At 41.1% G+C, this 14,746-nt stretch overlaps 1 protein-coding gene across 1 annotated transcript in view; it reads left to right on the forward strand.

Annotated features, from left to right (window-relative positions):
- The first annotated feature begins 3,240 nt into the window (after positions 1 to 3,240).
- Positions 3,241 to 14,746, forward strand: part of LOC120563435 (hedgehog interacting protein) — a 33,720-nt gene continuing 22,214 nt past the window's right edge. Inside the window, exons 1-4 of the mRNA XM_039807597.1 lie at positions 3,241 to 4,045; positions 7,989 to 8,181; positions 12,607 to 12,751; positions 14,278 to 14,479. Coding sequence (XP_039663531.1) covers positions 3,764 to 4,045; positions 7,989 to 8,181; positions 12,607 to 12,751; positions 14,278 to 14,479 — 822 coding nt within the window. The 5' untranslated portion in view covers positions 3,241 to 3,763. The remainder of the gene's footprint in view (positions 4,046 to 7,988; positions 8,182 to 12,606; positions 12,752 to 14,277; positions 14,480 to 14,746) is intronic.

Here is a 14,746-nt window from a genome sequence, read left to right on the forward strand (position 1 = left end):
ACACGGTTGAATGGCTGTTAACAGTGGGCTGAAGTTAATGATTTCATGTTCATGGCAGAGTTGAGAAAAATGCTGTAATAGAAGAATGTGAATGCTTTGACCCTGCAATGCTACATTGCATTGTATGCACTGTATGTACTCCTAATTATATGGCAGAGGAGGTACAATACCGTTATACTTGTCACTAGTACTTTTTCAGATAATACCTTTGTGATGTGTTTCTATACAAGTTTACAAAAGTGTATAGCGTCAAACTCAAACGAAAATCTACAGGCATGATTGTGGCTCTGTGATGGCTGTATTAGGCACAGCGGGGCTTTTAGCTAAATACTAACATAATAAAAAGGCTAACATGCTGATATTAGACAGGTATAACGTTTATCATGTTCACCATCTCAGGGACATGTAGCATGCTAGCATTTGCTAATTCAAGGTATAATTCACTCAGAGGGAAATGTGAATAGTGTACCAAATTTCATTGTCATCCATTCAGTAGTTGTTGAGTTTTTTTTTGTCAAAGCCATAAATGTGAACATCATGGTGGTGTGAAAGGAAAGGTCTGGGGATCACCAACATCATCAGGATTCATCCTCTGAGAATTGTCACAAACAGAGGGTGAATTTTTTATTAAAACATATTAAAAATCATAGCAACAGGAGTCTAAATTTAGACTGAATCCAATTTTTACAGCTATTTTCTGGAAAATACTTTCTGTTCTGTTCATGTTCATAGTATATTACTGGTTCAAATAATGGCTAAAAGTCCTTCTTTTCTTGCAGCTCCACGGATTAATTCTGCTGGACGCACACAGCTAAGCGTTGGCCACCTCTAACACCACTCAGAGACAACTTTAGGTGGACGTATGAACTGTGAGGTGTGAGGTAGTGGCTTCGCCTGCTTGGAATGGAAAAATTGAAAAAGCACAAATGGAGCTCTGTCCTCAGTCCTGTTCTGTATGCTCATGATTACGATGCTGAGTTTTGAAGCAAACAATGCAGAAACAGAATGGACAGAGAGAATAGAGTAAACGTTCAACAGCTCCTCAGTCTGGGAAACAGTGGAGGCGGCAATGAGAGCCTTCTGAGCTCCAGACTCATGTTGTTGATCCTTATGTGGTCACACGCAAAGCTAACCATCATCCTCTGGGATATCCTCTCAGAGGGTCAGACACTGAGTGAATGAAAATTCCCCCACTGACCCTGCAGAAATAAAAAAGGACAAAGCAGGTGGTATCTTTTCAGGGAATTATCATGTTAATGTTTTATTTATATCAATACTGAATTACAAGCTTGATCCTAATGAGCCAAATCAAAGCAAAGTGAGCTTTAGAATTAATATCCACACCTGAAATGTAATGTAATAAAACCAAATTAGTTTAATAATGTGGAGAGCAAGTATTGCTAAAGTGCACTTCATAAGGCTGTATCCTTATTTCTTCACGTATGCAATTGTGTGTGTGTGTGTGTGTGTGTGTGTGTGTATGTGTGTGTGTGTGTGTGTGTGTGTGTGTGTGTGTGTGTGTGTGTGTGTGTGTGTGTGCGTGTGTGTGTCTGAGCCTGTGGCTCACTAGGACTCTGTCAGCATAGAACTGCGGTCTGTCCAACTGTGATTCTCTCAAATGGTCTATCTCTCACAGCAGATGTACTCTTCTCCGCTCCACAGCTGGATCCCACATGTTTTGACAATATATTTTTTTTCTTTGCATGGAGCTCTAGACTTGGTGGTTGTAGTGTTGGTAGTGGTGGTGGCAGATTCCTTCTCTGCATATGGTCTTGTTTCTTTCCTCATTTACATCCAGAATACTGCAGTGGCACATTGGCTATACTTGGTCCTCAAATGTCTCCAGTTGGGTAACGTAAAGAATGTAGAGGGTGGGGGGTCAGATCTGGCAGGGTCTGCTATGGCTTCATAGCACACACAGTCATTTCCATAATTGCCCACAATCAAACCAACCCCTCCTGGATTCCTCCCGCTCCAGATTCCTGTAGATAAGCTGAGCTGGGGCTCTGGTGAGTGCCCGAGACCCCCAAGTAAGAACAGGTGCCGCTGTAACTGATTTCAGATTCTCTGTGTATCCAAAAAAAAAGGGGGGGTGGGGGGGGGCTGTTGTTTCTCCAGTAATTACCATGGTTGGACATTCCCTTTCGGATTGCTATCGTGTGACTTTTCTGAAGAGAGAAATAAAAGAGGATTTGTCCCACATTTGGTTCGGTATTATCAGGAGCCAAATTAAGATGCCTTACAGTATGTGCGACTGTAGGGAAGCAAATTGCTGCGCATCAGGTCATAGCGATTGATTTACATTGTAGATGATTTTCCACTGCCTAAAACATATAATTCTTCATTCTGTGGCTTCCAGAATAAACCTTTTAGACCATATTTAAACAAAGTCAAACACCCATGACACAGTTTGTGATGTAACATAATATTCTGAATTTTCATAATGTTAGTCTCTTGTAGAAATCTCTATGCCTCTCTCATAAGTTTCAGTTATTTGAAAACAAAAAAGAACATACGGATCATTTATCAAATATTTTATTTATTTATAAGACTTGGCTCATGGTCATGAAGTAATTTCAACATATGGATAACAGTGGAAGATGTATTTCTGCAAAAGAACCTATACTAACAAAATAAAAATTACAAGTAAAAGTTCGCTTTCAAAATTTTATCGGAATAATGTACTTAAAGCGTTTAAAGTACTCAATATGCAAAGAATGATATCTGTGAGAGTTATATCATATAGGCTATTATATCATTGCATTTTTTTTATGCATTAAATTGAAATATTGTATGTGGTCAAGGGGGAGCTAATTTTAATCAATGCCGTTAATGTAGCCTATATAACTAGGTGTCATATTTCATAAACTGATCTATCTATCTATGGATTGGGCAGAGAAATCTGGAGGTTAGCCTTCTGTGCCAATAGTTATTTTCCCTTAAATATTACCAGTTACCAATTAAAAAGGTGGTTATATTGTTGTATATTATATTTTTACATCATATATTTAAGGCTGAATTAGACCTCAGTAATAATTGTCATAACTTTTTCGGTCAATGGAGTCCAACGTGCGTCCACCACTGCCTCTACTCTCCGTCCTCCGCTCTACCAGGTAACTGTTTACCTCGACGTGGACGCGACTGTGGCCACATGCGCGCACCCGCGGAGTCCTACGTCACCGCGCTCGCTCCTCTTCTCGCGCGCTGGTTAAAAAGAAGGAGGAAAGAGCACGGGAAAACATGTGAGCGGTCTGAGGACTTTAGTGAGAGACAACTTTTATGTCTTCTATGTTTTTTTGACCCCGTGCATGCACAAACCGCCGTGCTGTGCTTAAAAGGAATTACATCTAAAGGAACATCACGGCTCTTTTGCAGTTCACGGTGTTCTTTGGGTTTTGACTTTTTGTGTTCATCAGGATAAATTGTGTTATTGTTTTGCTTATATATATATATACATATATATATATTTTTTTATTTCTGAGTTGTTCTATATAGGCAGAAGCAACAATTATGTATTTTTAAACACCTTTCGTCATAGTAGTTGGTCAAATTCAGGACACCTGCCCTGACAAACAGAATATTTGAAATTTTCTTATAGTAGCCAAATTGGCTTTTGCTGCTTGGAGAAATTAGCCCAAAATAATATAAAAAATATATATTCTACATTGCAGGTTAACCCCACTATTTTTTCAAAAAGAAGGGACAGATCTTGGAAGTTTTTTGTATTCATATTTTTTGTTAATTTTTTATAATTTTTTAAACTATGAAGCATTTGCAATTTGTGCTCGTCCTGGCCATCGCGGTCAGCGTGTGGGAATGTGGAGACGCTAAATTCGGCGAGAGGGGAGAAATTAGCCCCAGGAGAAGAAGATGTTACGACGGAAGCCTGCCCAAGCGGCTGAAGAAAAGGGAGCGAAAAGTGTTGCTTGACGGCAGCAGCAGCAGCAGCAGCAGCAGCGAAGTTTGCCACAGGTTGTATCCCCGTGTGTCCTGCTGTCCCACCAGGAGAGCCGCATATCAGATCCTGCACCGCAGGGATGCTAGGGTAGGTTAATGTCCATCCACCACGTTGCATTTTCTTCAAATTAAGGGGCTGGGGTGTTACTGCTAAAAAAAAAACCTCAGGATATGCATTTACAGCATCATTCTTCCTCTTGTTACTGAGAGCTGAATGTGGGGATGGTCAGGGGAAATAGCCCTGTCCCGATGAAAAAGTCTTATTTTATCATTCCTACAGGGACATATACCAATGTGTGGATGTGTGTGTGTGTGTGTGTGTGTGTGTGTGTGTGTGTGTGTGTGTGTGTGGTACTCGGTGGTAGGTGAAATTACCATACCTTTGTTTTTTTAATAGTACCTAAAGCTTCGTCTTTTAAAATCCCCATTTGTGACATATGTCTGTAACGTTACTTTTTTATTTTTTTTATATCTTGTTTTTAATCTCTTATGATTCTCATAGCAACTTATTTTGCTAGCGCCCATGCATCTTTTCTGTAAGTGTCTACATGTGTCTTTTTTACATACCTGGTCTGAAATTGAATAAATGTCCAGGTTTCGAGGATACATTTTCATTTTACGGTGTCTGCAGCTATTCAGCTGTCCAATGCGCTTCGGCGTTACCATGGTAAACACTCGTCGATTTACGTTACTTCTCGCCACAGTCAGCTACAACCAACTGTCAGGAGAAAGGCGTTCTAGCTAAGCCGCTGAACCGTTTACCAGAACAGGTAAGAGCCCGGTTGTACCCTTTTTTTTTATCAACCGTTGACCTTTTTTTCCCACAGCAACTGGGAGCTGATAGCTGTTTTCTTTTCGTCTGTTTGAAAGAGTCTTCAGCGTTGTGTTTCGGCGTTACGTACAGAAATGTGTTTGCCTAACGTAACGCTATTGACGTTAAAGGAAAAGTTCCACAAACAGTACCGGGGCTCGCGCTTTTACGCAACACTCTTGGCCGTTATAGCATCGACCGACGCCATAAGAAGAAGTTTTAAAATGTCATATAAATAAGACTTTTAGCTAAATGCTCAGTTTCCGTGGGGGGTAAGTCAGAAAAAAAGCGACTGTATGCGCCAAACTTGTAGCTAGAGGATTCCGTTGGATCCTCACCGGACCATTCTCATGTAAGCCACTCCTCGAATCATTCAGTGGCTGGGTGGTATCTAACTTTGTGTTGCGACAAAAAGCCATATTGCATCATTTAATTTGCTCAAGTCATGCAAATAAGAGGGCGGAAAACTGAATAGGACAAACTCGACTTCTCCTCCTCCCCACTACACTGCCCACACACGGAGCCCTTTCTGATTATGGCAAAAGAATAACAACAACACCATTGTGTTTGTTGGTTTCACTAATGGGAGAAGCTGGAGAACATCACTCTCCCCCAGTCATCAGCCCTGTCCAAGTGTTAATGCCTTTGAGAGAGAGAGAGAGAGAGAGAGTGTGTGTGTGTGTGTGTGTGTGTGTGTGTGTGTGTGTGTGTGTGTGTGTGTGTGTGTGTGTGTGTGTGTGTGTCCTTCACCATATCTCCCTGCCAACCAATGTACACCTATTCCCCAAGGACAAGTGTTTTGTGAAAGCTTAGCATTGCCTACCTCAGTACCTCTCCCCCTCTCTCTCGGTCTCTCTGACCATATGAGGTTTGATGAGGTTTGCAGAGCGTTACTGATTGATTGCATTTGAAAGACAAGTGATTCTTTTCCAAGTGTGGCATTGTATATTAATGTTTGTCCAGGCAATTTAATTTGCAAAACCCATTATGCAGATGCTATCCTAGAAATAAGTAATCGTGTAATAGCTGTTCTCCAACATGAAGCAATGCATTGCAGCTTGGTGTAATGCCAACTTTAGAAAATGTAATGTAAACATCTGAAATAGCCTAGGAATATGTTAATGACAATATTATTTTCTTACGCTATTTTTTTCTCTGTGTTTGTTTGCTTATGGCTCTGTTCTTGACATGCTTTAGCATGTCCTTAGCAGAAGTGCAACAGCTAAGCCTAATTGCCATTTTCTCCCTGCTTTTGAGGAACATACTCACTGAGATTCAGCAAAAGACAACAAACAAAGGCCCACTTGTTATGGTTTGGATGATGGCAACATTGGAGCCCATCCCAGCAACATATGGACACAGGGCATGGCTGAGAGCACACAAATGCTACTCTCCATGGACCCTGTGCCAGCCCATGGCACACAGAATCAATGGGCAATTTAGAGCAGGAGGGCAGGCATGCCCACAACACTACATGGCATTAGTTTTGAGGGCACAGAGACAGAGGAACTCGCCACACATACAGGGTCATAGCCAGCCCGGAACGCCCTTTTTGAGAAAAAAAGTCAACAATTAGTTTAGTTTAGTTTATTTCAATCAATCACATAAGATAGAATTGGATAAAATATAAAACAAAATTAGGATTCAGATCTGAGTTCAGCTATGGAACCTCAGATAAGATAGAATTTCTTTTCCCTCTTCAATTCGTCCATTATACTGCCTTTTGTGGTAACAGATTTTTTGTATGTTAGTATATTTTTCAGGTAAACCCTCAAGGTTTTGCCAGATGTTTTGCCACCTGTTGGGTAAACACGGCTCTGAATAACTGCTAAACAGAAAATCTTTCCCCAGTTGCAGTTTGTTGCAGTCAGAGCAAAGTGTAAGGCATCCATATGTTGGCCTTGGGTCCGCTGGTCTAATTGACTTCGACAGACTGCTAATTTGTTGATACCAGAGTGGGAATGATGTGCCTGTCTATCTCTAAATTGGTGTTTACACATGGACCTCACACAGAGCAAAGCACTACCAGCCTGCCTGGCTGCCCAAGCAGTGCTGCTCTTGACCTAAAACAGATTACATTGTGTTTTATTACAGCTAATTTGTTATGTAAATAAGCCTGCTAATTTCTTTTGGATTAACTCTTTGTGTACTTTTGCATAATGACCCCAAGTCAGGCTTTAAGGCTCTTATTTGGCTTTATTCATTTCATGCCCCAGGATCTGTGAGACATGGGAATTGTAATTTCACTTTAACTGTTTATGAACTTGGGTAAGTAGGCAGTGAATGAGATGATTTCTTTGTTTATTTCTCTAAACAGACATGGTGTTCCAACCTCAATGTTTAACAAATTGGTGTCAAAGGATATATAATTGATGTACTACTATGCAGGACTTTGCTATCATTTAGCTTGTACATGAGATTGTAAAAAATCTAAAGAATATTTCAGTGGGACAATAAAGAAAGAGGCTATACCAGCACTACCAGTGAAAATTATAAAAAAAATAGAGTGTCTTTGCAGTGTGGATGGTGTGATCGTTCATGCAGATCGTGGTAGAGATGCTGCAGACTTTCACACTATGCAAGTGACTGTCTTTCTCCCGCCTCATTCTTCATTCTACAGATGATGCGAGGAAAAAAAGAAAGTTTCTGTGCAAACAAATTGTTTAGCACAATAGAAACCATAACAATAAGGAACCACCTGTCAAATCCACAGATCATGTAGAATATAAACAGACAATACAATGATGGCAATGATGTTTAACATGAGATCTGGCAAATGAATGGGTTTATTACATCTAGTGGTGCTTTAGACCCTGTTTCCAACAGAGTATCTCACGTTGTACGTGTCATATGGGGGAAGCCTGTAAACATACAGTTATCCGAATGTGTGGTTGTAATTTTTAAGTAGAGATCATTCACTTTTCGGTGTGGTTACAGGGGTGTGTTGTATTGTTATATTGACACATTGAAAAAGTTAGGTGAAATCTTTGAAGTGCTAATATTTGCCTTTTAAAATGTAATTTGGACTCACCGTAATCATTTGAAAACATCTCATTTTGTATAGTTATTTTTCTTTTATATCTCAAACATTGTCTTAAATTGTCAGGAATTTATGACAACGACGATTTAAAAATGCAGCCTACAAGCTTAACTAATGAAGTAGAAGTTAACAGTCCTCTGTTTTAATCAGGCATTGGTCCCTGTTGCGTGTGGTCTCCAGATTTTCTCCACCAACAACACCGAATGTGGTCGTATCCTGGAGGAGATCAAGTGTGCTCGCTGTTCCCCCAATGCCCAGGTGTTGTTCCACTCCTTGGACATGGACAAGATGCCACACAGGGAGCCAGACCTGCCGCGGCTGTGCCAGGATTTCTGCCGCGAGTTCTACTACACCTGCAGGGGCCACATACCAGGTAATTATACAGATAATAATGATAATGAATGTGACTTGAATTGTTGCCCCTGTGTGTTTACCTGGTAATGCCCAAGCATACACATGGATAGAGTAACTGAAAGTAGGCATCAATACTTGCTCATTTCAATCTCATTTGAAATGGAACTGACACCTTATTGTGATGAATTAAAATTCACAGCAGGCCTCATTCGTCATTGAGACTCAGCCTGCACATGTAGAACTGGCAGATTTTTGGACTTATGCAAGAAGTGGTGCGTCAGTAGTCTGGTCTGTGAATATTTATTTATCCAGCTCTTACCTCATCTGACCTCACCTCCATTTGTTGCTGAGCTTGTCTCACCCATTTGCTTGCTCGCTGCCTCGCACTTGCTTTACTGTTGCACTTTAGTGCATCAGTAAAATTACTCGCCACACACTGCCTATATAGACACAACAACAGTTTGCTGATTAGTCTGCAGTCTGATGTAGCACATTTGGTCTAGCAAATAGCAGAGCAATATGTGAGCTACTTATGGCACTAGGTGCAGAAAGTTTTGTTCTCTTGTCTCTGTTAGGTTTGTCTTGATCATGCAAGTTTATTTTAATCATAAATGTGCAAATATTTGACTGTTTTGATCACCCAAAGTATAGTAACAATACAACAATTTGAGGCATTTCTTGACATGTGAATGGAACATATTAGAGTTGCATTTGGGTGTGAAAACATGCTCACAAAAGCTGTCCCAGCCTAATCAGTGTACTAGAAAACTGGACTGGAGCAAAATGAACTATTTTATGAACTGTTCCTGGATCCTGCTCACGGGATGCATAAGCACCATAGCTGTGGTCTAGACATGACTGCCTGGCCCCTTGCCTTCCTCAAACATAAACTGTCACTTAAAGACCTGTGGCTCATGTTCTGCCACCCGTATGTTTTCATTTGAGTAGTAAGTTCACATGAATCAAACATAGTTGAAGTGTTGCTTAACTGGCCCCTGTCATCTCTGACTATGAGCTCTACTATGAGATGACAGAATCCACAGAACAGGGAAAAAAACTATTATCAGTTTCCTTGTAGATAACGGCACTGCTAAATGATGGGAACCCCTCTGTCCTTTGAAAGCATTTGGTCTTCAGAATTTCCTTTTTGAAGGGATGCAAGATCACAGGTACCTGTGCATACCAAACATGATCAAACACTTTCTGACTGTCTTTTCTCCTCCAGCCAAGTCTTCTTCCAATCTCTGTCGCCACAAACTGATTAGATCTACTGAGATTTGCAGAGAACAGTTTCAAACACACTTGTCTGCAACCCACCCACATGGTATGCTGCAGCTCAAGTCAAATATCAAACGCATACATTCCATCCTCGTCTGCATCTAATGGCCTGCTTGCATATCTTGTACAGCACTTGAAATTTGGCGAGTGGGACTCCATAGAGCATAGAAAAAGGGAAGAAGAAGAAGAAGAAGGCTTGTCTGGAGTAACATTACTTACTCATGAGCTGAGAGACATATGGGCTCAGAGAGTCCAACCAAAAAAGCTCAACAGAGGAATCCAGAGAAGAATCCCCCTGTGTTCACCGTCATGCTCCTCCCCATTTACCCCAGCCCTCTACAGATCAGCATATGTGGTGACGAATGACACATTTATTTTTCTACAAAGGTTGTGTGTATGTAAAACTGCTGAAGTGCATCAAGATGTCAAGTACTTTGGGTGGGCCACCCAGGTTGCCTTGGAAGATAACCAGATGGAAGTATAACTTTAGCGCTGGGGAGCCGGGAATATGGACAGAGTTCTGTCTCTCTCTCTCTCTCTCTCTCTCTCTCTCTCCTATCTTCTGTTTTACTTGGTTCATACTCTTTTCTGTGCACACAGTACAAATAAGGTTGAACATACATACAGTATCTCACAAAAGTGAGAACACCCCTCACATTTTTGTAAATACAATAAACTTAAAAAAGCACACCTTACTAAACACAAATCAAATAATTAGATTGAATCCTATTGCAGAGAGGCCATAGAGTTGTACGCTTTGTTTTCATAAATGGTAACAATTGTGTTGGTATTTTTTTAAATTGCTGGCCAAAGGTATTAAAATGAAACAGTAGCCTTTACTGCATCCATAACTGTCATCCTGCTCCCATGAAACTTCCTACCAGCCCTTGATTAGGCCATGTACTTAGCCCCCATTTCTCCATAAAGACATTTACTGCCTTGACTCTCACTTCTGCCTGGAGGCCTCCCATCTTCCCTGTACTCCTCTTTTCTCATATCTTCCTTCCCTGTTCACTAACACCCCCCCCCCTCCGAACCCCCTCCCCTCTTGCAACCGAAGTCCCCAACCAGCATGGTTAAGATAACTGCAGACACAAGTGAGTGGGTGGTATAGCCAGAGCTCTGTGTCTGTGTGTGTGTGTTTCTGTGTTTGATCTTCATGTTGTGTTTAGATGTTTGAGGGGATATCCTATCACCTCCAGTATTTGGTGCGGTCAGCGCTTGCGGTCGGTGTGTGGCAGGAGAGGGAGATGAAAGAAGGGACAGGGAGAGTCCTGTTTGTGTTTTTATCACTGGTGTATTTGCTCTCCTGTGTCCTCTTAGGGATTGACTAAAGGAAACTATTGGCAAGATTGTTTTTAGGTCGCAAAGGGCCTGTGAGACCCCCTGCACAGTACACTTTGCTGGGAATAGTGTTGTGACAGGCTGGTGGTGTAGCTGCGTGTGACTGCTATGTTTACGCAGATCACTTTTCCTCTGGCACTGAAAACCAGCAGGCCATAAGGAATGATGTGATGGCAGTATTACCTTGAATTTACATGTTAATTGAGTAGAATACAATCAGTAAATCAAGTACATTTTATTTATATAACCCAATATCCCAAATTCCCAAATTTGCCTCAAGGGGCTTCACAATCTGTACAGCATTTGACACCCTCAATTCGGATAAGGAAAAACTACCCCCAAAAACACTTTTAATGAAAGTTGCTGAGACAAAACCCAGGAAGCATTTGGGAACATCTCGTCATTGTTTGGCAATGCAAGCAAACCTGAACCTTACCCTGAAAACAGTTTTTGTTTATTCAGAATTACATGCCATATTTAACAGGTTGATTATTTCATTTTGCATGCTGTGCCCATGTGTTGCTCAGTAATGCAAAACAGTCAGACTTGTTTGAAGGAAAGTGGTTGGGACTTATTCATTAAAGGATATTTTGGACGCCTGAGAATTCCTGACAATATGTGTTCCCTCCAATTAATTGAAAGAACACAGTTTTACACAGAGAAAACCATGGTCCACTACACTCAAGTGACCTTTTGACGTGCTGATTTTGATAGGCGATAGTAAGAGCTGTGACACAGAGTGTCCTACAAATAGCCTCATGAAGTGAACTCTTATGACATAATATGAAGACAAATTTTACAACCATCATTTCACATTCTGTAATCTCGTCAAGTAAAAACTGAGAGTCTCTCAGTCTTTCTTTGTCGGTGTTTTCAATTTGGTTCTGGTTTTGGTTTTCTAATACACAGTGTCGTTTTGTTTTTGTTAATAGTTTTATTGGGTTTGTTGTGGGGTGTGTTAAGGCTGTGTGAACAGAGCCTTTAGACCAGCTGAATGAAGCGAATATGACTACTCCTCAAAGGGCAGGGCTTTGTCCCTCAGATTAGAGACTTCAGAGGGAAGTCACTGTGTCTACCTGCTGCTTTCTGATGGCTGTAGAGAGAGGTATACAACAGAAAGCCTTCATACAAAACATGGGTTGTTACAAGAGATGTAGATAGGAATCAGACAAGATGATAAACTGGATTTTTGCTGTGCATTTAAATGTGTCTTAGGTTTGTATAATAAAAGTAAAATAAACAAGCAATGAATCACTATGTTGCTGGATAGACTGAAGAAAGTCAGTCTCAGTTTTCTCATAGGACTCCATTAGGACTAGTGCAAAAGCATAATTTCATAAATCAAAATAATGACAAATAATGAGTAAACTTGAAATTGAGAATGCAATCGTTTTGCTCTCTGGAGAGGCATAGTTCACAGCACACTCCTGTCTAATCTGTGATCCATTTGGTTTGGCCCAGTTTCTCTTCACTTGTTCATTTACGCCCAGTCTAGCCAGGATTTGGTTTGGCTCATCAAGCATATCTTCAACCCTCCCCAACACACAAGCACATCACATCCTTTCTCTCTTCCTCTGTCTCTCTCTTACTCTGTTGTCCTCTCTTGCACATATTCATGCATGCACACATTTATACAGCCACATCTACTACAGACATGTGCACACTCAGAGCTAAAGTACCATGAAAACGTTATATGTTGGAAGAATATTCATCGGATTTTCTTGGTTTAGGTGTCTACACAAGCCCAGTGTATGAAGTAATTTAACCCTGCAACATCTACAGTAAGTGAATAAAATATGTCTGTATCTGTTGTGTTTGCTAGAACTGTTCCAGGCCGATGTGGATGAGTTCTGCCAATACTATGGGAGGAGAGATGCCAGTCTGTGCTTTCCAGATTTTCAACGAAAGCGACCACAAGGGCAAGATTCCAACTACTTGGGAGATGAGAAAATAGAAGATATCAGCAGGTTTGTAGCCTGACTTTTACCATGTTTTATTCTATTTGACGATTGAGTTACACTATGGAAGATGTACATATTATTATTTTGAATGAGCTTTGGCTAGTTCTTAAATGTGTTTCAGCCAAGTGAACTTTTCAGGCTTCATTATTAGTACTTACGAGTTCAGATTAATGACATTCAGCTGTGATTTCTATGTTTTTATAGAAACAGGGGTAGCCTCGGTCACATGTTCTGGATTCACTGGTCCATTTGACATGGTCCATCCTCTCAGACAGAAATGCTATGCCATCTCCTCTCTAATCCTAAAGTTTGTCCAGACTGCATTTGCTAAGCTTTGCTCACATAATAAAAATGCTTATCCTGCGTCATTCTGGTTGCCTCCCTCGCTGCAAAGGTCTGTACATCACAGAGGGCTTTGCCCTTTTGTCCATGGGGGGATGCCTTTCATCTCTCTTTTCCCTGAGGCAAGAAGGCCAAGCAGCATGTGCACCTGAATAGCAGCAAACAACATTCAGTCAAATAACTTCCAAAAGTTAGAAAGTCTGGGGCTTATTTGTTGCTTCTGAACCTTATTCTCTGAGAGGTCTACTCTCTTACGTTAGACGCTGGGAGAAAGTGCCAAAATTAAGTTATCACTGTCACAGTTTCAGGGAGTGGTAGTGCACTTATTGGTATTTATGGCTGGTGGTATGTAGCTCACCCGGACACATAGAAAACAGGATAGGACAAGAAAGAATCCAACATTAGACATTAACAGCGGATGATTTAGTTGGTTATGGGCTTGTATCAATTGTGGACAGTCAAATCAGCTTCTCTTATCCCCCTTAAAATCTGTGCTCTCTGCACCAAAGTGGCCGTGTTCACAGGTGGGAAACAACCACAAGTGTTCTTGCCCCTGCCTCTACAGTTTGGTCAGGTACCTGCACAGTTTAGCGTGGACATGGGAGGGTTAGTTTGAACCTCCTGCACTACTTTTGCTCGCCATTTAAAAGACAGAGATGACGCATGCAGCTGATGCATGCCCTGGTAAGATGGCTTTGGTTTTTGAATTAAAATGGAAAGACGGAGGGAGAGGATTGGTGGGAGCAGGTGGTTGTGAGGGAGTTCATTGACGTAGAGAGGAGGAAGACGTTTAAGTTGTCTTATTATAGACTCAATGATAAACTGGATTTGTGTTGTGCATTTAAATTGGTATACTGGTTACCAGTGTGGCAAACGGAAAGTCACCAAATTAGTAAACCAGCAAAGGTGATAAAGACCTGATAAAGAGCACATCTGCTAGTTTTGTCAGTTGCGAGAAATCTCAAGTACTTGCAGTCTGATACAGCAAAGCGAGGTATTTAATTCAGAAAATCATTGTAAATGTCATAAGAAAAAATATTATATTATAGTTGTGAGGTCTTACTGATGGTTATTTCATGCATCCTTCCAAATACTACTATTTCAAATTCTGTCATGCCCCTTCTACCTTTATAACTGGATTATTCACCACCACCATCGGTCTCTGACCTTTTGTCTCCCTTGTTACCCAGGAAACACAAACACAACTGCTACTGTGCCCAGGAGGTGTTGAGTGGTCTGAGGCAGCCGGTGGCCGTGGTGCACTGTGGGGATGGATCCCAGCGGCTATTTCTCCTGGAGAGGGAGGGAATTGTCAGGATACTCAACAATGACCTCGAGCTAATCAAGGAGCCCTTCCTGGACATCCACAAGCTGGTGCAGAACGGCCTGAAGGTAGGAATGAGCCTGCTTTACTAGTGTTAACAGTGTTGGAGGAATTCTGGAGGTAATATGATAATATGGATGTAATCTGAGCACAGTGGCAACCAGGAAAGAGGAAAGGGACTTGGCTGATGGTGTATGAAATATTTTTGCTACATTTCTAGAGTAAAGGTTGGATGTGCTAGAGCCTTAACACAATGCTTTACAACACATCTGTTTGCACCTATGTAAACCTGTGAGGAACATCTCCAGCCAAGACAAATCTCTTGAAAGTGTCTG

The sequence above is a fragment of the Perca fluviatilis genome, chromosome 1 (genome assembly GCF_010015445.1).
Source record: "Perca fluviatilis chromosome 1, GENO_Pfluv_1.0, whole genome shotgun sequence".
Taxonomy (NCBI): domain Eukaryota; kingdom Metazoa; phylum Chordata; class Actinopteri; order Perciformes; family Percidae; genus Perca; species Perca fluviatilis.